Below are 26,539 nucleotides of genomic sequence, written 5' to 3'. Positions count from 1 at the left end.
AGTCACTGTGACGCCCATCAGCCAGAGTCGGGGAGGTTTGGACTGGAGACGAGATTCCAGCTGCAGGAGGTTCCATTGAACGATGACAAAGTTGATGCGAGAGCAGCAGGAACTAAAAGGTTTCATGTCCTCTGACAATGTGACAGCCGGCCCACCCTATAGACGAACCAAGCTGCTCTGAATGTTGCTGACCTGGACTTGACACTGAAGCTCTGTTGGTGCAATGATTGATCGTAGATGCAAGTCAACGATGTTTCTAATCACAATGTTTCTACTTTTAATATTTCTTGTTACAGTGCTTCTACTTCTGACTTTCCTGATGACGTTGTTTCTTCTTGTGACTTTTCTACTTGCGACGTTTCAACTTCTCAGTTTCAACATGCTATGTTCCAATTTCTGACTTTTCTGTTTGTGATGTTACGACTTCTGACTATTCTACTTGCAATGTAAGGACTTTTGTCTTTTCTGCTTAGGATCTTACAATTTATTAATTTTCTGCTTATGGTGTTACGACCTCTGACTTTTATAATTACAATGTTTCCGATTATGACTTTTTTGGTTGCAATGTTATGACTTCTGACTTTTATGCTTACCATATTTCTACTTATCATTCTTCTACTCACAACGTTTCAACTTTTGACTTTCAACTCACAATGTCCCAATTTCTGACTTTTCTACTTGAGGTGTTTTGACTTCAGACGTTTCAGTTTGATATATTATGTCTTCTGACTTTTGTGATTACGATGTTTCTACTCCTCACTTTTCTATTTGCAATGTTATGATTTCCTAATTTTCCTTGGCGATGTTATGACTTTTGACTTTTGTCAAATGTGTTGATGTTTTTACTTCTGTCTTTTCTGATTGCAATGTTTCTACTTCTGACTTTTGACTTAAAATGTCAGAATTTCTGACTTTTCTACTTGCGTTGCAACGACGTGTGTTGTTTCTGCTTAGGATTCTACATCTTCTGACTTTTATGCCTACGGTGTTACGACCTCTGACTTTTCCAATCACAGTGTTTCCACTTATGACTTTTCTATTTGCAATGTTTTGACTTTCAACATATCAACTTACGATTTCCCAGTTTCTGACTTTACTGCTAATGATGTTTCAACTTCTGAATTTCGAATGAAAATTTCCCAATTTCTGACTTTTCCACTTGCAATGTTTTGACTTCAGACTTTTCAGTTTGATATATGATGTCTTCTGACTTTTGTGATTACGATGTTTCTACTCCTCACTTTTCTATTTGCAATGTTATGACTTCCTAATTTTCCTTGGCGATGTTACGACTTCTGACTTTTGTACTTACGATGTTTTTTACTTCTGACTTTTCTACTTGCGATGTAAAGACTTGTGTCTTTTCTGCTTAGGATTCTACATCTTGTGACTTTTCTGCTTATGGTGTTTCGACCTCTGACTTTTCTAATTACAGTGTTTCCAATAATGACTTTTCTATTTGCAATGTTATGACTTCCAACATTTGGACTTACAATTTCCCAGTTTCTGACTTTACTGCTTATGATGTTTCAACTTCTGAATTTCCAAATACAATCGTCCCAATTTCTGACTTTTCTACCTTCAGTGTTATGACTTCTGACTTTTCTGCTTACGATGTTGTGACTTCAGACTTTTTTGCTTACGATGTTGTGACTTCAGACTTTTTTGCTTACGATGTTATGACTTCAGACTTTTATTCTTACGATGTTTTGACTTCAGACTTTTATGCTTACGATGTTATGACTTCAGACTTTTATGCTTACGATGTTATGACTTCAGACTTTTCTGCTTACGATGTTGTGACTTCAGACTTTTTTGCTTACGATGTTGTGACTTCAGACTTTTTTGCTTACGATGTTATGACTTCAGACTTTTATTCTTACGATGTTTTGACTTCAGACTTTGATGCTTACGATGTTATGACTTCAGACTTTTATGCTTACGATGTTATGACTTCAGACTTTTCCGCTTACTATGTTACGACTTCAGACTTTTATGCTCACGATGTTTTGACTTCAGACTTTTATGCTCACGATGTTATGACTTCAGACTTTTATGCTTACGATGTTTTGACTTCAGACTTTTATGCTTACGATGTTATGAATTCAGACTTTTATGCTTACGATGTTATGACTTCAGACTTTTCCGCTTACGATGTTACGACTTCAGACTTTTATGCTTACAATGTTTTGACTTCAGACTTTTATGCTTACGATGTTATGACTTCAGACTTTTATGGTTACAATGTTATGACTTCAGACTTTTATGCTTACGATGTTATGACTTCAGACTTTTATGGTTACGATGTTATGACTTCAGACTTTTATGCTTACGATGTTATGACTTCAGACTTTTATGCTTACGATGTTATGACTTCAGACTTTTATGCTTACGATGTTATGACTTCAGACTTTTACGCTTACGATGTTATGACTTCAGACTTTTACGCTTACGATGTTATGACTTCAGACTTTTACGCTTACGATGTTATAACTTCAGACTTTTACGCTTACGATGTTATGACTTCAGACTTTTACGCTTACGATGTTATGACCTCAGATTTTTACGCTTACGATGTTATGACTTCAGACTTTTATGGTTACAATGTTATGACTTCAGACTTTTATGCTTACGATGTTATGACTTCAGACTTTTATGGTTACGATGTTATGACTTCAGACTTTTATGCTTACGATGTTATGACTTCAGACTTTTATGCTTACGATGTTATGACTTCAGACTTTTATGCTTACGATGTTATGACTTCAGACTTTTACGCTTACGATGTTATGACTTCAGACTTTTACGCTTACGATGTTATGACTTCAGACTTTTACGCTTACGATGTTATGACCTCAGACTTTTACGCTTAAGATGTTATGACCTCAGACTTTTATGCTTACGATGTTATGACTTCAGACTTTTATGCTTACGATGTTATGACTTCAGACTTTTTTGCTTACGATGTTATGACTTCAGACTTTTATGCTTATGATGTTATGACCTCAGACTTTTTTGCTTACGATTTTATGACTTCAGACTTTTACGGTTACGATGTTATGACTTCAGACTTTTACGCTTACGATGTTATGACCTCAGACTTTTATGCTTACGATGTTATGACCTCAGACTTTTATGCTTACGATGTTATGACCTCAGACTTTTATGCTTACGATGTTATGACCTCAGACTTTTACGCTTACGATGTTATGACTTCAGACTTTTATGCTTACGATGTTATGACTTCAGACTTTTATGCTTACGATGTTTGGACTTCCATCTCAAACTCTCAATACATCGACTTATGTTTCAACATCCGATATTTCAACTTACATTCGACTTCTAACTTTCTAACCTACAGAGTTTTGACTCGTGGTAAAACTTTTTCGTTCGAGAAGCTGCTGTGAGAGGGAAAAAAAGAAAGTCCTCGGTGTAAAAGCTAAACTGGAGCTGTTAACTTCGTACGTGCCTCTGAGCAAACGTCACGTGTTCGAGTCTCGGTCTTCTTCGAGCGACTTTTTCTCAAGAATCAAACTCGCAGTTTTTCGTCTCCAGACACAGTTTAGCATTTCAAAGAGTCGCAGTCGTCGCGAGCTTCAAGTCGACGAGGAGAGGAGGAGGAGGACAAGGAGAGATGGAGGAGGACGAGGATCACAGAGACTCGCTGAGACTTGACTCCACATTTTAATAGAAAACAGGTAGAAAAGAAAAGTTTCCGGACGTGAAAACAACTTCTACGTCCAGAAACCAGTCGAATATTTCTTGCTCGTCTATACAAAGCGTTTTGGTAGCGGCGGCGACTCTCGCGCTTTAATTTTGACATTTTTAATTCCTCCGTGTCGCCGTAAAGTCTGGAATAGACGAGAAAGAAAATTGACCTGACACGACAGAATTCACAAATATTGATTTTTCACAAAAAAAAACATTTTTTAACCGTTTTCGTCTCCTTTTCGTTTTTAACATCGACTTTGTTGTAAAACACATTGAAGAAAGCTGTTCCTGGGGTTTCCTTGCTTGTCTTTTCCAAGGTTTACGGTACTGACTGCCGCGTCAGCGATAAACCGTCAACATTATTCAACGACGTTTCGTTGAACAACCAGTTGAATTTACCTTAATGGCTGATATAGAGGAGCAGATGACATTTCTGATTCCGGTAACACTATTATTATAAGTTGTTTTTTTTGATGCTGTACAAAGATTGAAGTCCTTTATGACATTTTTCTACTCGTTTATTAAACGTGTGATGCATTCGTTCCCGGTCTCATTTAGCGGTACCGTAATATTTGCAACAGACAGGCAAGAGAATTGTTCACAGGACGGCAAATCGGTGTCTCTCGCCGGAACTTTGTATTTCGTCAGGTTTTATCGAAGTTCTCCGCTAGGTAGTCTTGGGTTCTCCGTGTGAGACGTCGTCCCAGAATCGTACAAAGACACGAACATGTTTCAGTATTTACAGTCCGGACCGAAATATCAAGGATTCAGTCGGAGAAAATGTACAAGGATCCGATAGTTTTCTGTGTCGTCCTGAGGGGTCTGAGGTCAAATAAAATACTCCTTAGGGTTGGGCCTGTGGGTCGTCTGCGGCTCCCTCTGGTGGTTGAAGGGGAACTCCGGGCTGTCCTCGCGCTGGACCTCCTTCTCCTGCTGGGTCCGGTACGTCTCTTTCCTCTGGTACAGGAACCGAGCCGTGATGGCCAGAGCGGTCAGTGTCACGAAGATGACCACTGAGATGATGCCTGGTCGAAGAGAGGAACAGTTCGTGTTTTCAAGGTACTACAGGTGAGATTGTTACAAACCTAAAGAGATTTTCAACAGCGACGGAGGAAAAAAAACGTAAAAGATATTTAAATGTATAAAAAAAGTGCAGTTTAGTGAATAATCCGTGCAAGAAAAAGAACATGAGATTTAACATAAATAATGTGGTCAAATGATTGAAAAAAAACTTTTAAACAAGTAAAAATGATATATAAATTTATCATGTAAAACATGTTTTATAATTAATTTCACGGCAAAGCGAAATGCAGCATGAATTTAGGCTCATAATAAATTATTTTTTAAATTATTTTAAATCTCAAATTATTTTACAAATCATCTTTAATCTCATAATAAATTATTTAAAAAACAATTTTAAATCTCATAAATTATTTTTTTAATTATTTTAAATCAAATTATTATTTTTTTATTTCATTATTTTTTAAATTCTTTTTAATCTCATACATTATTTAAAAATAATTTGAAATCGCATAATAAATGATTTAAAAAAATATTTATTATGAGATTAAAAATGATTTTAAAAATAATTTGAGAATAAAAATGATTTTAAAAATAATTTGAGATTAAAAATGATTTAAAAAATAAAAATGATTTTTAAAATTATTTGAGATTAAAAATAATTTGAGATTTAATCTCAAATTATTTTTTAATTTTTTTAATCTCATAAATCATTTTTAGAAATCCTTTTCAATCTCAATAATAAATGCATTTTTGTACGACTTTAATCTCCAAATACATTCTTCCTGAGAGTGGCCCTAATACTCGTCGTCATATAGATAATTATTTACAAAAGTAAAGATTCAAAAATTCAATCAAGTAAAACAAATACTAGATTAAATGCTATTTAATACAAATCGGACAGAAAAAAAAAATGTAATAAATATCAAAACATGTCAAATATTAAGAAACGCTGATATATAAATAGTTATATTATAATTCTGCAGTAATACCTGGAATAGACTCATATTTCTGGTAAACATAATGAAAAGTGATTTAACTCTGAGAAGGAACGACAGAAGCAGAACTCTAGGTGAGAAGACGGTCCAGTACCTCCAATCAGAGCCGAGTCTGTCCTCATGGCATTGACCAGAGGTTGACCTGAACCCAGAGACCCGTCCTGGTCTACAGCGAGGAAGAGAAGAGACACGTCTACAGAAGGAAGGGGAAGAGAGTCTCGTGACTCCAGCGTCGTCGGCGTCTACCTGAGAGTCGGCGGATGTTCTCCGCGGAGTGAGGGTCTCCCGTCCCCGAGGACCCGCAGCTGGACCGGACCAGGGGTCCCGCCAGGACCACCGGGCTGGTGTCGGGGTGCAGCAGGGCGGCCTTCAGAGGAGTGACGGAGTTGAAGTTGACCACGGACAGACAGCCGCTGAAGCCCAGCGCCGCCAGGCGGGCCAGGTCCGGCTCCAGCGCCTCGGAGTCTGGGATCATGACAGGAGGGGGGACAAGAGGATCCACATGAAAGACATGCAAATGTTCCCCAACTTTTCCCAGTTTCATCATTTTCTAAAGGTTTGCTCAGCAAACTCGAAACTGGTTTAATTTCACATTTTCATGCTCGGACGCCACGATTTCACACTCGCCGACAAAATCATGGACCTTAAAGTTTCATCTTCTCATTAAAACCCTCGGACCATCGGGTTCATCGCGGGGTGCCTCGGAAACTGGGTCAACGGTTCGGTTTGGACCCTGAACTTTGACTGACAGGCTGCAGGACGACTGACCTTCATTGATAAGTTTGTTTTTCTTTTTGTTCTTCCGTTCAAGTGTAAATCCACAGTCGCTTTCTTGTTGATGAAAACATTTTTAACAAAAATACCAAATTTAAATGTGAAATAATAATAAATGTGTTCAAAAAATTATTTTGCTGTGAAAAAAACAAGAATCACAAAATAAAATATAATAGAAATATATAAATTATACAAATAAAAAAATATATAAATTAAGAAAAACAATAAATGCTGAAATTATTTGTTGAAAATATGAAATAAATATAATTTTATGCTCCAAGAACGCATATATATATAGTAAATTTAAAAAACCAAATCCCAGATATATTTTTTACTAGACTGAGAAAAAAGAATTCACAAAATAAAACATTATAAAAGATAATATATAAATTATAATATATAAAAAATATTAATAATAGAATCTAGACAAATTATAAACATGATATACTGTATATTCACTGAAAGGTTTTATGTAAATACTGAAAATATTTGTTAAAATTATGAAATTAATATTATTTAATGTCTATTTTATGTTCCAAGAAAACATGAGGTACTTTAACACAAAGCTTGGGTATTTAAAAAGGAAATTATTAATTACATAAATATAATTATTTCTGTTCTGAAGTGATATTTGACTGAAAAAAGAATAATAAAATGCAGAGAAAATTATATTTAAAAAATAATAATTAAACGAATGATGAACGAAAAAAACAGTTTTAATAAAAGAAAATAAAGTTGGGAAAAATTAACATTTATTATCGATATCTTTAAATGATCAGATCAATTAATAAAGATGCATATTTAACAGAAGAAAATGAATATAAAAATGAAAAATAAGTGTGTCATAAATAAATAAGATATTAATCCATCAAAGTAATATGAATATTTAAAAATATAAATTCAATTAGGGATCACTAGTTAAATAAGGCATTAAATAAGGAATAAACTACAAATCCTCTCCTGGATCCTGAGAGTCCTGCCTCCAGGAGGTCATGTGGTCATAATGATTTGGTGGATACGAGCCGAGTTTATTTCCTTGTGAGCGACAATAAAACTTGTGTTCGTCAGGTGGGAAGAGCGATGCCTCCTCCTCGCCGCCATCCTTCACCCCGGCAGATGGCAGGAGCCCACATCGCCACGGTAACCAGCTGCATGGCCGTCTGCCGCGCTTGACTGATAGGTGACGTCCGGCCTGTCGGCCGCTGCTTCTCCAACTCTCTCCGGGTCCATTAGTCAGGCTGATGGACGACGCCGGCGACAGCTGGAGACAGAGAATCCACTTCCTGCTACTGATCTGCTGCGCCGGGGTGACGGCGGAGGGGGGAGGGGGTCACGCCGGGGTCAACGGGCACGGCAGCGACATCACCGGAGACGAACTCACGATCTGACACGAGGTACTTTTTGATCTTCTGCTCCTTCATCTCAACATCAACCACTATTTTTGTGTTACTCCGGCCCCTGAGAGGGTTTTCATCAACTATACTGACGGCTTCTCACCGTGGACTCTACCCAGCACCAGCGACTTGATGGCGTTGAATTCTCCGTCCGTCGTCAGGTTGAATTCCTCTCTCGGGTTCTGGTCGATCTGAGGAGAAAAAAAAAGTCACAGAATTAAAATCGTTTGTCTCAGTCGTGGAGGTTAAACATGGTCAACACTGAGAGAGACTCTAGTCCAGACCTGGACACTTAACTGTATTTATGAAAATATCACGTAGAAATTAACAATTTTATTTATTTTCTATGTTTAATGTCTATTATTCATTACTAGTCTCTAAATATAACAATATGGTTTGGGTTTTTCGAAATTATGTTGTTCGCTTTTTTCATTTTAGTGGGAATTTATCATCCTTCATAAATATTTAAGTGAATATAAAAAGAATATTATGAAAAAAGCTTTTTTATATTACAAAGAAAACTGTAAAATACAATTTATTTTACATGTTTCGCTCCTTTGTTTCTAAATGTTTCTTGCTCTTTGTTGAATTGCTGGGATCTATTTTTCCTTAATCAACTGTAGTCTTATTTCAACTGTATAGTGTCTTGAGATAACTTTGTTATGATAAGACACTTTAAATAAAATTGAATTGAATTGAATTGAATTGATGGCCCCTGATAACAGAGACTGTGGCCCCTGGCGAAATTAAATGACCACCATAAGTCATACCGTTGGTAAAATATTTTTTTTCACTCTTTAATGTTGAAACTTTTTTAATTGAAACCTTGATTTTTAAGAATTTAATTATTGTTTTTTTTTTTTTTACACCATATTTTTTAAACAGAGTTTTTTTATATCATAATTCCAATAATTCAAAAATATTATATTTTTTACATTTAGCATTTTAAATATAATATTGTCTGGTGACACATTAAAAATATATATATTTTAAAGGCTTGAGTTAAAAAAGTTGAATTTAAAAATTGTTTTTTTTAAATACTGTATAATAAACTCTGTCTTTCAAAAAATTTGAAACATTTGAAAATATTGTTGTTTTAATGTAATTATATATTAATTAATATTAACTTAATATTATTATGTATATTATTGGATTCATATATATATATATATGAATATTTTCTGTTGTCCGAGTAAAAATAATCCGATTTACTGATCATTTCAACAAGTCATGAGTCATGAAAGGCATCTGGGAGGAGAGCAAATCAAACTCTTCTCTCTCTGACTCAAATGAAGTTCGAGTCGTTCGACGCTCGACGAGCAGCGGGATGTAAAAAAAACCTCGGCGCGAGAAAGCGATCGGCGTTGAATCCTGAAGAGCCGAAAGTGAACTTCGGATCTCGACTCACACGTAGAGACTCATTAAAATGTTCTCCGGTGAGAAGAAGGAATTCTGCCGCGAGAACCAGGAGAAGATCCTGCTGAGCCGCGAGAGGAAACATGAAAGAGAACCACCGCGTCGATCAGAGACTAGAACTTTTTTTGCTCTGATGTTTGAGTAACTGACGATGATGATGATGAAGATGATGATGATGATGGACGTGAGAGTCATATTCAATAGCTCAGCATTTCTCTGACTCGTCTACGAGCTTAGATAACAACTCGAGTCGTCACAGATTTGTCGTTTCACTTCTCCATCACGTAAAATACTTTGTCTTGAGCTCTCTTAAGTGATATAAAATGGCTGTGCGGGGGCCGGTCCTCCAGGGAGTTCACTTCCTCTACGGATCAGGAAGTGAGAAAGACTCATGGAGCCCACATGTCTGTCAGAACATTGCGAGCGAGTCACAGCACTAACTCGAGTTGTGGTTTTGTTTGTGTCGAAGTCGGATTCACTTAATGAGTCTCCACTTTTAACCCACTTAATAAATACAAATTAACCCATGAGTCAGAGTGCTATAGTCATCCTTATCTTTGCTATTGAGTTTTATATACGTAATTGTTTATTTGTCTTTTTTTTTAAGAGATACTGAGTCATTTAATTATAAAATTCTCGAGACTCATTGACTGACCCAACTAGACAGGAAGCTAGTTGGACTCATTGAGTCTCACACAGTATTACAAAGTGACTCAGAGTCAAGTCACCGAGTCAGTTAAAGTGATTCACTTCAAGAGTTTAAGTGGACAACCAAGAACGAGTCTGAGCGAGGGAGGAGACCACGGGGCAGATCCTGGACCCATCAATCATCTTAGACGACATGAATCTCTGACTCTCAACTCTCTGACTCAAATGAAGTCCCAGAAAGACTCATGGATCCCACATGTCTGTCAGAACAGTCGCAGCGCAGACTCGAGTTGTGGTTATAAATGCACTTAACTCTCACATTTAACCCACTTATCAATTTCAAATTAACCCATGAGTCAGAGGGCTACAGCTATCTTTGTTATTGAGTTTTATATATGTAGTTGTGTTTTGCTTCACTAGTCGGTAACAATTATAAGAACGCTACTGAGTCATTTATCAAATTCTTGAGACTCATTGACCGACCAAACTAGACAGGAAGCTAGTTGGACTCATTCATGCTGTGTCTCAAATCGCATACTAGCGTACTAAAAGTTAGTATTTTTAGTACGTTAGTGTGTCTCAATTCTTAGTATGCGAAATTTAGTGCGCCATGCATACTAAATTGGCGTACTAACACGCCCACAAAACTAGCATGGTTCGATGGACACTAACCATACTAAACAGCCGCCATTTTAGTGACGTTTTAAACCGAAGTTACGTCATATATAAATGCATATATATGCATATACTTAAATGTGTATTTTCAGCAGCAGTAGGAGGATAAACACGTCTTCGCTGCTGATACCAGCTTAAATATCTCGCGATTATTTAGATTCTCATATTTTTTCTTTATTTCTTTTTCCAAAGTTGCAATACGTGCTGCCAGCAGGTGGCGATAGCGTTCAAACAGCTGCTTGAAACATCGTTAAATAGAAGTAGAAGAAGAAGCTGTCATGTGATTTCCGGTTAGTGTGTAGCTTCAGGGTTTGATTTGAGACATACTATCTGCGGAGAATTTGCGTACTAGTTAGTATGCATACTAAACTGATGCATACTAACTTCTAGCATACTAAGATTAGTATGCGATTTGAGACACAGCATCAGTCTCACACACAAGTACAAAGTGAGTCAGAGTCAAGTCACTGACTCAGTTAAATGTATCTGATTCAGTTCAAATGTTTAGGTATACAAACTAGAGCGAGTCTGCAGTAGAGTCGTGTACGAGTCGTTCGAACAACGTTCTGAATGTCGTCGAGTCACTCGGACGAGTCGCTCAGTCAAGGTCACCTCGTCCTTCATCCGTGGCCCTCGAGCCTCGTCTGTCTCGCAGTAAACTGTAGGTTCGACGTGATGTTGGGAGTTTTGCTGCCGGCGTGACTCGCTGACAGGTTTTATGAAGCGCTGCTCGTTCGACGGTGATTAAAATTAAACTCCGGCACTTCCAGATAAAGCGACGCTGCCGGTGAAACACTCGCGACGGCGTTTTACGACCATCTGATGATGGAACGACGAGATTATTGTCGGGAGGTTTATCGTCTGGACTCCCTTCCCCGGGTCTGTCCGTGGCCTCCTCCGGCTCAACGGTTCAGTGACTCGGGGATCAGGGAGTCACGACCGCTACAGTCGCACGACTCTAACTTTATCTTAATTGCAAAGTTCGTGACATTCTTGTCCACTAGAGGGCAGCGTGACTTTGAAAAGGAGAGTAGGACTCACAAGAGTCCCACAAGTGTGAGCGAGTCACTGGTCTTTAGATTTGCTCGTCGTCACGACGTTACTGAACTGAGGAACTTTGAACTGTAGCGTAAAATACTCTTTCAGAAAACAGGAAGTCGGACTCATGAACTGTAAACTGTAGCCATTAGCACTGTTGTTAGCATTTCCTACTTTTTTGTGTTTGAAAAACTATGGTGGGTGTCTGTGTATGTGTGTGTGTGTGTGTGTGTGTGTGTGTGTGTGTGTGTGTGTGTGTGTGTGTGTGTGTACCTGCACAAACACACTCTGGCTCTGTCGCCCGATGATGACAGAGTGAAGTTGACCGTCCGCCAAATTCTTGACTCGACTCCTCAACACGTCCGTGTCTTTGTTGCTGTCCAGCTTGTACCTGAGCTCCAGCTTGTCTACACACACAAAAACACACAAAGACACATTAGATCAGACACACACCCGCATAAGGATGGACAGACACACACACAAAAACACAAGTTAACCACAAATTAAAACAAATACACACATTAAGACAGAAACACACATATAAAGACGGATACACATGTAAATGAAGACAAAAAAAAAACACACTCACAAGCACACAGATTTTGACAGATACGCACAGAAACACTCAAACACAAATTAAGACAGAAACCCACACAAATTAAGACAGAAACCCACACACATTAAGGCAGAGACACACAAACAAAGCCACACAAAAAAACAAACATACAAATGCACATTAAGACAAATAGACACACATAGAAACACACATTAAGATAAAAAGACACACACACATATAAACGCACATTAAGAAAGATACAAAAACACACATTAAGACATTCACACAAACACACAGTAAGACGGAAAAACAAACACACACACACACATAGAAAAACAAATTAAGACAGACACACAAACACATACACACAATCACAAACAAACACACGCATACAAAAAACATTAAGATGGACACACAAACACATACACATAAACACACATTAAAACATACACACAAACACACACACATAGAAAAATACATTAAGACAGACACTCAAACACATACACATAAACACACATTAAAACACTCACACACAGGAAAATACATTAAGACAGACACACAAATACACACATACAAACAAACATTAGGACAGACACACAAACACACACATACAAACAAACATTAAGACACACACACACACATACAAACAAACATTAGGACAGACAGACACACACACACACACACCAAAACAAACAAACATTAGAAACAGACACACAAACACACACAAAGGAAAATACATTAAGACAGACACACAAACACACACATACAAACAAACATTAGGACAGACACACACACCAAAACAAACAAACATTAAGACTGACACTCAAACAAACATTAGAAACAGACACACAAACACACACACATAGGAAAATACATTAAGACAGACACACACACACACACACACACACACACACACGCACACATAGACATTAAGACAGACACACAAACACACACATAGGAAAATACATTAAGACAGACACACCAACACACACACACACACACACACGCACACATAGACATTAAGACAGACACACAAACACACACATAGGAAAATACATTAAGACAGACACACCAACACACACACACACACACACACACACACGCACACATAGACATTAAGACAGACACACAAACACACACATAGGAAAATACATTAAGACAGACACACACACACACACACACACACACACAAACAAACATTAAGACAGACACACCAACACACACACACACACACACACACATACAAACAAACATTAAGACAGACACACCAACACACACACACATACAAACAAACATTAAGACAGACACACCAACACACACACACATACAAACAAACATTAAGACAGACACACCAACACACACACACACACACACACACATACAAACAAACATTAAGACAGACACACCAACACACACACACATACAAACAAACATTAAGACAGACACACCAACACACACACACATACAAACAAACATTAAGACAGACACACCAACACACACACACACACACACACACACACATACAAACAAACATTAAGACAGACACACCAACACACACACACACACACACATACAAACAAACATTAAGACAGACACACAAACACACACACATAGACATTAAGACAGACACACACAGCAGTAGAACTATGTGAAACTGAGCTTCTCAGTCATAACTAATGCTAACGTGACTAAACTAGTGACAAACTTCTCTTGAACTACGTCATGTGACTTCAGCTTCAACACGAGTCTCACCGTGTTTGTTGAGGACCAGGGCGAGGAACTCTCTGTAGTAGGAGCTGACGTAGAGCAGCAGAGCTGGACTCTGGCTGGTCCTGAAGCTCAGAGACACGTTTTCTCCGCGCAGCGTCATGTCGGAGTAGATGGAGGACGGAGCAGCACTGATGTTCCTCATCAACTCGTACGGCTCCTTGAAGGTGTAGCTGACGGAGGTCTGCGGGGAGAAGCTGGCCGACACCTCTGGACCATGAGGAGGAAACAAACACATGCTAACCATTAGCTGAAGCTAACGAGAGCAACTTGAGGTTTGGTTTGGTTTGATTATTTTAGTGTCATGGTTCAGTATTTTCTTTAGCATTCTGCTTCTAAGATCCATTTTGACTTTCCACTAACTTTAGACTCACAGACAATTGCTAATCATTAAGCTGAAGCTAACTAGAGCAACTTGAGGTTCATAGTTTGGTTCATTATCTGTGTGTCATTGTTCAATATTTTGGCTGTTCTTTACTTTTAATTCTGCATTTAAGATTCATCATTTTGACTTCCCACTAACATTAGACCAATCTATTAGAGCAAAATATATATTTTTAATTGATAAGGTGAAGCTAACTATTGCAACTTTAAATGCAATGATACATATTTTGGTCAGATTGTTGGTTGTTTTCTTTATTTTGTTTTCAATTTTAAATCTAGGATCCACCATTTTGACTTTCCGCTAACTTTAGACTCCTCAGAATATACATTTATCATTTAGCTGAAACTAACAATCACAAGTTAAGGTGCAACGATACACAGTTTGGTCCTTTTTTTGCTGTTACATTCAATATATTGGTTGTTTTGTTTTCAAATCCTAATCTAAGATCCACCATTTTGACTTCCCCCTAACCTTAGACCCACAAACGATTGTTAATCATTTAGCTAAACCCAACTATAGCAACTTAAGATGCAACGATACACAGTTTGTTTCCTTATTTTAGTGTTATTTTCCATATTTTGGTTGTTTTGTTTTCAATCCTGCATCTAAGATCCATCATTTTGACTTTCCACTAACTTTAGACCCACATACGATTGCTTATCTTTCAGCTGAAGCTAACTATAGCAACTTAAGGTTCACAGTCTGGTTCCTTATTTTGCTGTAATATTCAATATTTCAGTTGTTTTCTTTTCAATCCTGCATCTAAGATCCACCATTTTAACTCTCCACTAACATTAGACCCCCGTCCAACCATTGACCTCTCCAGGGACGGAGGCAGCACCTGTCTGGCAGAAGACTCCGGTGTAGGCCGAGCGGCTGCAGTCGCACTTGAAGCCGTTGTCTCGCTCCACACAGCGGCCCTGGTTCCGGCACAGGTGAGCGTAGCTGCTGCAGTGACCCGGGCAGCCCGGGTGGACTCCAGGTGTGATCCTGGCCCGTTCCTCCAGGTCCAGGGTCGCCCCGTTCAGCTGCAGGGAGCGGATGCAGCCGCGGAAGCCTTTCTGTCTGGACGCCGTTCCTCCTGAGGGAGAAGGATCTCAGGTTTGAACGTGTCTGAGGTCGGAGGAGGATCTTAGGACCTCCTGCTGTGACCTTTGATCTCCTTGATGTATTTACATTGAATCTCGTAGAAGTTTAAACATCTTTAAATCTTTCTTCAAACTCACCGTCAGTGACTTCAATTAAAACTTCTTCATGTAAACATGGAGCAGATTCACCTGCACACGGGTCGAGAAGAAACGTTTTCATTTCTTACTTTCTTTGTTCTCGTTCTGTCTTTCTCTTTCTTCTGTTTTGCCTTTGTATCACTTCTTTTTCCCTTTCAGTTATTTTTGTTCTTCCTCTTTCTTTCGTTATTTCTTACTTATTTTTCCTGTCTTTCTTTCTTTTTGTCTTAGTTTCTTAGTTGTTTTTATTTCATTCTTTCTCTCTTTGTTTTTTCCCCTGAATTATTTTTCTTTTTTTTCCTCTTCATTCCTTTCTTAGTTATATGTTTCTTTCTAAATTTTCTTTTCTTTTTCTTTTATTATTTCTTTCTTTTTGTCTCTTTCTATCTTTTTTTCTCTTCATTTTCTTTCTTAGTTTTTCTTTTTCTTTTGTTATCTGTATGTTTTCTTTCATTTTTTTCTCTTTGTTTTTCCTCTTAGTTCTTCGTTTCATTCTTCCTGTTCCTTTTTCTTTCTTTCTTTCTTTCTTTCTTTCTTTCCTTCTTTCCTTCTTTCTTTCCTTCTTTCCTTCTTTGTTTTTCCTTACCTTATTTTTTCTTTGTTTTTCCTCTGTGTTTCTTTCTTAGTTCTTAGTTCTTAGTTTCATTCTTTCTGTTCTTCTTTCTTTCTTTTGTTATTTCTTTTTTTTCTCTTTCTTTTTCCTCTTCGTTCCTTTCTTAGTTATTCGTTTCTTTCTCCTTTTTCTCTCATTCTTCTGGTATTCCTTTCTTTTTTCTCTTTCTCTGTTTACTACTTTTCACCTTTCACTCGTTCTTTGTTTTTATTTTCCATATTTTTTCTCTTTGTTTTCCCTTTTCATGTTCCTCTTTATTTATTTCTTTTTCTTTTTCTTTTATTATTTCTTTTGTTCTTAGTTCTTTATGTTTTCTCTTTCTTTCTTTCTTTTTTCCTCTTCCTTCATTTCTTTTCATAGTATTTCACGATTAATTAATTAAGTATATTTTTTTCCATATGTTTTTATTTCTATCAGGATTTTATGAATGTGTGGCATGAAGGCTGTGAAAATGAACTAAGCAGCTGCAGACATGAGTTCACTGAGAGGGGGTGAGATAAAAAGTGGTGAGTGAGTGTTTATAGAGTTAGAAAGTGAGTCTGAAAGTGACAAATATTAAATATCTGAAACTATGACTTGTCGAGTAAATAACAAAAGTCTGTTTTTGTCAATATGTTAAATATTAACAATCCATTCTCTCAGTTTGATGAGTCGCGTCTGTTCAAAGTTATCTCCACCTTAACTGCAGATATTAAAAACAACAAAGAGACATTTGTAATGATTCTGTAGCCATGAGAGCGCCAATAAAAGAAGATCACACGCGTGTGTGTAATTGCGTCAATAAAAAGGTTAACACACTTCGACGTGCGCGTGAATATCGATGTTTTTATTATGAATCTCCTCCGAGCAGCACCTGCGGAAACAGGAATTCATTAGCGCGTTAGCGAGATATTAATTTGGACGAGAACATGTTTGCGAGTCGCTGGAGGAATCAGACAAAGCCAATCGATCATCACCAGGATCTCTGCCAACACCAACATGGCCGGCTCTGGATACATCTCATTGATCCCTGATCTCGCCCGATCGGGTGAATCGATCGCCGGAGAAAATCGCGTGCTAACGCTCGGTTGTTAGCAATCATCGTCGGTAAACGTGACTCAGCGCTTTTTTCGTCGAAGTGCCGAGTCGGCGCGTCGACAGGAAAACACGATGATGTGTTTTCGTTACGGATCAATCTTCTGTCCGAGCGAATGAAAACGAGAGAGGGTTCAGAGACGACCGTGTACGAACGAGTGAGGATCGACTTCCTGTGCGTTGGGACACGACAACTGTCAGGAAGTTCAACGCACTCGTTCCGTTGTTCGGCTCCTTTTTTAAATAAAGTTTAAACTGTTCTCCAGACGGGAATTCAACAACCAAAATGTTGACTCGGGTCTTGAGACATTGTAGAGACTCCAACGAAATGAATCTTTCTATGCGTGAGGTGACTCATTAACATGACTCGGGTTAACGAGTGACTCAAAAAAAGATCCGCCAACAAACACACTGAACAAATTTTCATATGACATGATGATGAGAAAGTCGAGGTGAAAGAGTCACTCCAAGCGAGTCCCACAAAATGGACCACAAAAGTGTTTTCATTGAATCCCGTTTGGGGAATCGATTCTTTCCATCAGTGACTCAACTGACTCTTTTTGCATTGCAAGGGTCAATTAAATCCTCAGGTCTTATTCCTTTTTTTCTTTTCTTTGTTTTGTTTTCAATTTTGAATCTAAGATCCACCATTTTGACTTTCCACTAACGTCAGACCCAACAGACAATTGCTAATCATTTAGCTGAACCTAACTATTGCAATTTGAGGTGCAACGATACACAGTTTAGTTCCTTATTTTGCTGTTATATTCGATTTTTTTGTTTTGTTTTCAATTCTGAATCTAAGATCCACTATTTTGACTTTCCATTAACTTTAGACCCCTTAGACGATATGTTTTTCATTTAGCTTAACCTAACTATAGCAACTTAAGATGCAATGATACACAGTTTGGTTCCTAATTTTTGGTGTTATATTCAACATTTTGATTCTTTTGTTTTCAATTTTGAATCTAAGATCCACCATTTTGACTTTCCCCTAACCTTAGACCCACAAACGATTGCTAATCATTTAGCTAAACCCAACTATAGCAACTTAATATGCAACGATACACAGTTTGGTTCCTTAGTTTAGTGTTATTTTCGATATTTTGGTTGTTTTGTTCTGCAATTCTGCATCTAAGATCCACCATTTTGACTCAAAACTTTTGAAACCTCCATAAATAAAGTCGTTCAAGTCTCACAGGACTCAAAATTTCGAATCAATGACTCAAACCAGATAAACTTATCAAGAAATCCGATTCATCTTCACGAGTCAGAGGCGGCAAGGAACCAGTCTGGAAGATTCATTCAGCTTTTGAATCATGATAAGAACTGATTGGATCTGTATGACTCACTCAGATGCGTCGCACTCCAAACTTTGTGTCGTTCGAACTAATCCGCGATTAAGACTCACTTCCCCTCGAGTCATCTCCGACTCCTCTGGAATTATGGGTAGGTTTCACCGCATCACGTAAAACTTTATCACAAACACAAAAGCTCGAGTCGACGGCAACCGTGCAGTTCAAAGGTGGGACTCGCAGTGCAGAGCGAGTCCCTACTTCCTGATTAACGACCACTTTTTGTAGGAAAAAACTCTCGTTAACTCGAGGACTCGTTTGTTTCTTCGCCTGAGTTTTACTTTTTTCCCGGCGAATTTATGAGCACTCATTATTGTTTTGTGGCCGCGAAGCGCCGACTCAGCGTTCCCCAAAGCGCTGATGACTTTCAAAACCCTCGTCTGGATATTTATTCCGGTGTAGATTAAACGCGGCGATCTCAATATTGCCGAGCGAGGATTAATTTTTATGACTCGCGATAGAAACGCTCGCCGGCGTAACCGGTCGGAATCACCCGACACGAAATACACACTCGTTAAATAAATACGGAGAATATAAAGAAACGAACACACACTGTACACGACACAAAGGCAATCACACTGAAACACAACTACACAAAATTGTACCCGACCACACACTATGACTACACAAGTGCTCGACAACTTCTAAAACGCTACAAACAAACATGAAAACAGGGTGAGGTTCTAAGTGGGCGGGGCTTCAGGACTGACCAATGAAGAGCTGGCTGTTGAGCTGCAGGTGGAAGTGTCCGTCGGCCGGAGCCTCCTGAGTGGCCGCGGGGAGTCCGTCCAGTCTCAGCGTCGCCTCCTTCACGTTCCTCTCGGCCCGGACCAGGTGCCAGCGGTCGTCGTTCAGGACCACGTCCGAGTCCACGCGGACCTCCAGGGGCCCGTTGCCCACGTCGAAGGAGAAGACCACCTGGGCGGGGGCTGAGGGAGGAAATCAGAGGTTCAGGTACGACTTTTAAAGATTCAGGTACGACTTGTTTGTCTCGCTGACAGGTCAACGACAACAACACAACAACAACAACAAGGTGACGGAGCTCCTCTCCCGAGGAGATGCAGGATAATGAGCGTCGGGAGGTTCGAGCGTGTCGGAGGACAAACGCACAAGTCTTTTAATTAAGCGCAACAAAAGAACACGAGTCGACACACAGGTGAGTCTGAGAGACTCTTCAAACTTTTCTGCAGGATTGAACATCTTTTCTCGTCTCAAACACACACCTACACACAAACACACCTGCACACATGCAGACACACACACGCATACTCTCACACAAAGACTCAAACACACACACACGGACATGCAGACACACACACTTGGACAAAAATACACCCTACACAAACACACACACACCTACATAATTGAAGACATACACACCTATACAAAACAAACGCACACCTACATAAAAAACAACAACTAGACATACACGCAAACTTCCTCCCTCTCTCACACACACACACACACTAACACCACACACACACCTTTACTCATGTCACACATGCACACAACTACACACACGCATACAAGCGTAACACACACAACTACACACCTGCAGACACATACACAAAAATACATCCTAAACACACCTACACAATTGCAGACATACATAACTACACAATTGCAGACATACATACACACACACAAAACATCTAGACACACACGCACACTATACACACGCACACACACATAACTACACACATGCAGACACCAACACACACACACATGCCCACATGATGGCATAAACACACACAAACACAGACAAACCCATGGGTACGAACAAACACATGGATACACACACACACAAACACAAAAATGGACACTGAGTCCTTCGCCTAAACACTGCTACACTCTTGACACAAAAACGCACTAAAAATAAACCAAAAACTCAATCGTACACACAACAAAATATATCAACAAAAACACACAAAATACACATTCAATCCTACACTTTACCACACACAGATGGAAGCACAAAACACAAATGATCTACACACTAACTAATTTAGGAAAGTGGAAACACACGATAATGAAAACATACTACACTAAAATACATAAAACACAACCAAGAGCATCAGTGAGTCTCAGTCCTGAGCTTCTAACATCGAGTCACAAAGAGTCGATGGACGCACAAGAGCGACGCTGCTGATGGAACAACGTTGTGTCGCTTGTGTGTTGTTGTGTGTTGTTGTGTTTCCTCCACCAAGTGAGCGACTGAAGCGGCAGAAGAGAAACAAAGCCACTGATTTCCCCGGAGAAGCCGACGAGAGGTTCTTGGCTCGACCCTGGATTAGTTCGAGTTTCCTCCTCCTGCAGTTTAAACAAAAACTGGGAGGCTTCGGTAAATCAGGCGGGTGTTGGTTCGAGTCCCCGCCGGCACAAGGACGCGTGCGCCGCCGTATTTCAGGCCCAACCCTCGACAGCGCGCCGTAAAAGATCTCGCCGCGACTCAACGACGCCGTAAACCACGCGACAGTGAGCTGGTTATTACCGTCGTAAACTAAAGCACAAAGTGCGGCGCGATGAAGCCGCGGGATATTTGTTGACACGCAGACGAGTGTCGCTCTCCAAATGAATCTCGAGCAAGTGACTCTTCTCGTGACTCGGAGACTCACAACCCTCTGGAATTCAAAATGAAAATCAACTCATCAGAGTCGTGAAAGTTGAGATTAAACTTTTGCGACTCAAATTATCAACAAGACCTGGATTAGCATGACAACGTTAAGGTTACAATGTTAGCACGACAATGTTAGCATTGCTAATGTCTCAATGTTAGCATGACCAAGTTAGCATCATTATATTATTTAAGTGACTCAGAATATCAACTCACTACCGATCGACCCGCGTATAGTTGGGATGACAACGTTAGCGTTAAAATGTTAGCATGACAATGTTAGCATTGCTAATGTCTCGATGTTAGCATGACCAAGTTAGCATCATTATATTATTTAAATGACTCAGAATATCAACTCACTATCGATCGACCCGCGTATAGTTGGGATTACAACGTTAGCGTTAAAATGTTAGCCTGACAATGTTAGCCTGACAATGTCTCAATGTCAGCATGACAAAGTTAGCATCATTATATTTTTACAGTGACTCGAATATCAACTCACTACCGATCGACCCGCGTATAGTGGGGATGACAACTTTAGCTTTAAAATGCTAGCATGACAATGTTAGCGTTATGCTATTAACATGTTGTATTTTTTCATTGACTCAACAATATTGAGTAGCTTTAGTGAATCACTCAATTTGTGCTTAGTTGTGACCAAGTTGTTTGGGTATATATATATATACTGTATATATATATATACCAATATATATATATATATACATATATCAATATGTTACCATGGCTATGTTAGCGTCACTATGTTAGCATGACAGTATTAGCTTAACTATATTAGCATGACAAGAATAGAGCCAATAATTTAGTACGAGAGTGTTAGCGTCACCATATTAGCATGACTATGTTACTGTCACTATGTTAGCATGACAATATTAGCTTAACTATATTAGCATCACAAGATTAGAGCCAATAATTTTGTATGACAGTGTTAGCATCACTTAGTGACCATGATAGAATCTCAACATTAGGGTCAATATGTTAGCACGACAATGTTAGCTTCACTATGTTAGCATGACAACATTATAGTCAATATGTTAGCATGACAATGTTAGCTTCACTATGTTAGCATGACAGCATTATAGTCAATATGTTAGCATGACATTGGAGTCAATGTTCACTTCACTGATCTTGAGCTAGCATGGCAATGTTACCATAAAATATGTTAGCATAAAAGCGATAGCATTATTTCGTTTTTGATCACTTGTGAAGAAGTCCTAGGGTTAGCATGACAAGATAGAGTCACTACTTTAGCATGACAATGTTAGCATGACTACTTTAGCATGACAAAGATAGCATCACTCTATTAGCATGACAGCATCATGGCATTACTCGTGAACAAGACCAACTGTGACTTACAGCTCAGCTCGATCCTGATGAAGTCTTTGATGCCGAGGTTCTCCAGGAAGACTCCCGAGGACGCCGTGGTCTTGAACATGAAGGAGATCTCGGCGCTCAGCTCGCCGTGGAAGGTCGGGAAGTGAAGGTACGACGTCTCTTTGGCGAAGAAGGCGGCGTTCCAGAAACTCTCTGGGACACGGGAAAAGAAAAACGGTGACACCCGGCGGGGAGAGCCCGATGACAGAAGATCATCTTACTGTCTCCATGGCAACGCAGCGGGCCCACCCTGTAGGCGGCCTCCGACCCGGGTCTGTGGACGTCACCCAAGACCAGGGACTTGACGGGCAGACTTGACTTGTGGGTGACGAGACCAGAGTCTTCGTTCCTGAGAGAAGAAGATCGACTGTAATGATGGAGCTTCAAAGTTCTTCACGGGCTCTCAGCACACACACACACACACACACACACACACACACAACACACAGTCGACAAACGCAGATGCAGGATCAGTTGTTATTGTTACATAAATAAACGGGTCGGCAGAACTCGGCGACTCCGCTGAAATATTGAAGAGCTTCTGCGCTTTTAAAAATAGAAGCTGCCGTTTAGACAGACGAGCGAGAGAAGAGGCGGGATCGTTCTGGGAAGCTTCCCATGTTCCAGGTTTGTCCTCCGTGACCCGGAACTAAGTAAGTCGTCGAGTCCACACGGATTTCAAGCGGATCAGTACCAGTCCGGGCGGTCGGCGTCACAGTTGCAGTCGTGGTGCGGGTCCACGCAGTCGCCCTGCAGGCCACACCGACACTGCTGACTCCCCGGCTGAGCTCCGGCCCAGTAGCTCTGACGTCGACCGGAACCAGAACCACCGGACCACCAGCTGGACTGAGAGCCTTGTGGAACACAAACACACAACAGAATTTTTTACTTTAAATTCACGTAATTTTTGTTATTGTAAAAATCATAAAAAATATGTTTTGTTTTATGAATTTTTAAGCATTTATTTTAATTATAGTTTTATATTTTATTTATATATAACATTTTTCTTTCGTGGATTTTATTTAAAACCAAAAACATTTTGACGACTGGACATGTTCCATGATGGATTTTACCCATTTTTTTGCGCTCAATTTAATAAAAAAAACAAACTTAAATATATATATTTTTATATTTACACGTACATGTTATTTTTGTACGTTTTTTAAGTCTAAATACAAATCTTACTTTAATGAGTTGACACTATTGTCTTGTTGTTTTTTCCTTTAGCCTGATAATATATATTTTAGTAGTATGAGGGTTTAAGATTTGTATCTATTTTCAAAGATTTAAGTTTTTTTTATTTCAAACATTTTTACTTTTATTCAAAGGTTTAAGTTTCTTTGTGCATTATTTTCTTTTTTATTATAACATTTTAAATGATTATTCTTTGTAAATATACTTCTGGGGTTATTTATATAAATAAAAATTATAATAATTATCTTAAATATGTTTTTTTCTTAGTTTCTTTATTTTATTAGTGTTTGAAGTTTATTTAATTTCTTATTTTTAATGTTTTCTATTTAAAAAAAAAAAGAAGAGGTTTTTAAAATAATTAAAGGACTTTTTAATTGGTTTTACAGTTTTATTTTAATCCACACATTTGAGGGTGTTACATTTCTAAAGTTCTATTTATTTATTCATTTTTTATTGTACATTTTTTTGAATGTACAACATGTCATTGTTAACATCACACAGTAAACCTGCAGAGCAGTTTTTGTTTCCTCTGCTCTGAAAAAGAAAACAAATATTGAGTTCGCAGCCGAAGAAACGTTGTTAGAGCGAACGAGAGGGAAGTGAAGGCGACAGAATCGTATTAAAAACTGTTTTACAACGTCAGGCAGGAAGTCTGATCCTGTTTGCTGCTGAAATCGTTTTACTTCTTCACCTCCGGCTCGGAGGAAGTTGAGACGCGGAGGTCGTCACCTGTGGCGCTGAGGAGGCGGGACTTCTTGCACTGATAGGTCAGCTCCTGCTCGCAGTGATCCGATTGGCTGATGACGGCCGACAGCTGCTGGTCGTCTGCGCTGTAGTTGAAGTGGACGACCTGAGGATCGACTCGCGCTCGCACTCGAGTCAGATCCGTGTTGTTGTGCAACATCACCATCCAGGTCGTCTCCTCTGGAGAGGGAAGACGTCGAGAGAGATGGAGGAGGAAGTGAGGAGAGAAGGAGGTAAAAGTGAGTTGAAGGAGGAAGTTAAGAGTGATTGAGGCAGAAGTGAAGAGAGATGGAGAAGGAAGTGAGTAGAAATGGAGAAGGAAGTGAGTAGAAATGGAGAAGGGAGTGGGGAGAGATGGAGAAGGAAGTGAGGAGAGATGGAGAAGGAAGTGAGGAGAGATGGAGAAGGAAGTGAGGAGAGATGGAGGAGGAAGTGAGGAGAGATGGAGAAGGAAGTGAGGAGAGATGGAGGAAGTGAGGGGATATGGAGGAGGAAGAAAGGAGAGATGGAGAAGGAAGTGAGGAGAGATTAAGGAATAAGTGAGGAGATATGGAGGAGAAAGTGAGGAGAAATGGAGAAGGAAGTGAGGGGAGATGGAGGAGGAAGAAAGGACAGATGGAGGAGGATGTGAGGAGAGATTAAGGAAGAAGTGAGGAGAGGTGGAGAAGCAAGTGGGGAGAGATAGAGGAGAAAGTGAAGAGGGATTAAGGAAGAAGTGAGGAGAGATGGGGGAGGAAGTGAGGAAAGATTGGAGGAGAAAGCGAGGAGAGATGGAGGAAGAAGCGAGGGGAGATGGAGGAGGAAGTGAGGAGAGATGGAAGCGTATGTGAGAGAGATGGAGGGGGAAGTGAGGAGAGATGGAGGAGGAAGTGAGGAGAGATGGAAGAGGAAATGAGAGAGATAGAGGAGATAGTGAGGAGAGATGAAGGAGGAAGTGATAAGAGATGAAGGAGGAAGTGGGGAGAGATGGAGGAGGAAGTGAGAGAGATGGAGGAGATAGTGAGGAGAGATGGAGGAGGAAGAGAGGAGAGATGGAGGAGATAGTGAGGAGAGATGGAGGAGGAAGTGAGGAGAGATGGAGGAGGAAGTGAGAGAGATGGAGGAGATAGTGAGGAGAGATGGAGGAGGAAGTGAGAAGAGATGGAAGAGTAAGTGAGAGAGATGGAACAGGAAGCGAGGGGAGATGGAGGAGGAAGTGAGGAGAGATTAAGGAGGAAGTTAGAAGAGATGAAGGAGGAGATAGTGAGGAGAGATGGAGGAGGAAGTGAGGAGAGATGGAGGAGGAAGTGAGGAGAGATGAAGGGGGAAGTGAGGGGAGATGGAGGAGGAAGTGAGGAGAGATGAGGAAGGAAGTAAAGAGAGATGAAGGAGGAAGTGAAGAGAGAAGGAAGAGATAGTGAGGAGAGATGAAGGAGGAAGTGAGGAGAGATGAGGAAGGAAGTAAAAAGAGATGGAGGAGGAAGTGAAGAGAGATCAACAGTCACCTGTCATGTTGCAGAACACCAGCTGAGGTCTGATTGATCCACTTCCGTCCACGTCGATGTAAAAGTGTCCAGATGTGTTTCCCTGATATTTGTAGGCCTCGCAGGACTGCTGGTGAACCGCTGAGGAGAGTCAACAAAATAAAAAAAATTTTTTAATCTCATCTGTTTATTTTACTTTACAAACTATCATAAAAACAATGAATTATTAAAATCTCTTCAGAATTTCAAACTTATTCTCACAAACCAGTGTTGGGCGTTTAATACTTTTAAGTTAAATTTAAAAGAGAAAAATACTTTTATTCTTAAATAAGCTAAAAGAAAATGTGGGCGTGACCCGGCCCTCCGGCCGCTCCCTGCACACCTGCTGGCAATCACCTGGCAGCCATTCGTGAGAGATTCATGTTCCGAGGAAGTGTCTGTGTGGAGAACTCCAGTCTTAGGTTCACAAGGACATGTGGAGC

At 39.5% G+C, this 26,539-nt stretch overlaps 1 protein-coding gene across 1 annotated transcript in view; it reads right to left on the bottom strand.

Moving 5' to 3' along the window:
- Nucleotides 1–3,665: 3,665 nt before the first annotated feature.
- Nucleotides 3,666–26,539, bottom strand: part of cntnap3 (contactin associated protein family member 3) — a 76,689-nt gene continuing 53,815 nt past the window's right edge. Inside the window, exons 12-24 of the mRNA XM_087810423.1 lie at nt 26,079–26,198; nt 24,580–24,774; nt 23,351–23,510; nt 22,878–23,005; nt 22,639–22,809; nt 19,361–19,579; nt 15,224–15,463; nt 13,983–14,207; nt 11,948–12,081; nt 8,001–8,088; nt 5,976–6,194; nt 5,824–5,895; nt 3,666–4,736 (exon numbers count right to left, since the gene is read on the bottom strand). Coding sequence (XP_087666549.1) covers nt 4,540–4,736; nt 5,824–5,895; nt 5,976–6,194; nt 8,001–8,088; nt 11,948–12,081; nt 13,983–14,207; nt 15,224–15,463; nt 19,361–19,579; nt 22,639–22,809; nt 22,878–23,005; nt 23,351–23,510; nt 24,580–24,774; nt 26,079–26,198 — 2,168 coding nt within the window. The 3' untranslated portion in view covers nt 3,666–4,539. The remainder of the gene's footprint in view (nt 4,737–5,823; nt 5,896–5,975; nt 6,195–8,000; nt 8,089–11,947; nt 12,082–13,982; nt 14,208–15,223; nt 15,464–19,360; nt 19,580–22,638; nt 22,810–22,877; nt 23,006–23,350; nt 23,511–24,579; nt 24,775–26,078; nt 26,199–26,539) is intronic.

Source organism: Callionymus lyra, chromosome 16 (assembly GCF_982586985.1).
Source record: "Callionymus lyra chromosome 16, fCalLyr1.hap1.1, whole genome shotgun sequence".
Classification (NCBI taxonomy): domain Eukaryota; kingdom Metazoa; phylum Chordata; class Actinopteri; order Syngnathiformes; family Callionymidae; genus Callionymus; species Callionymus lyra.
Note: the sequence above shows the minus strand (reverse complement) of the source record. Positions and strands in the feature narration are given on the sequence as shown.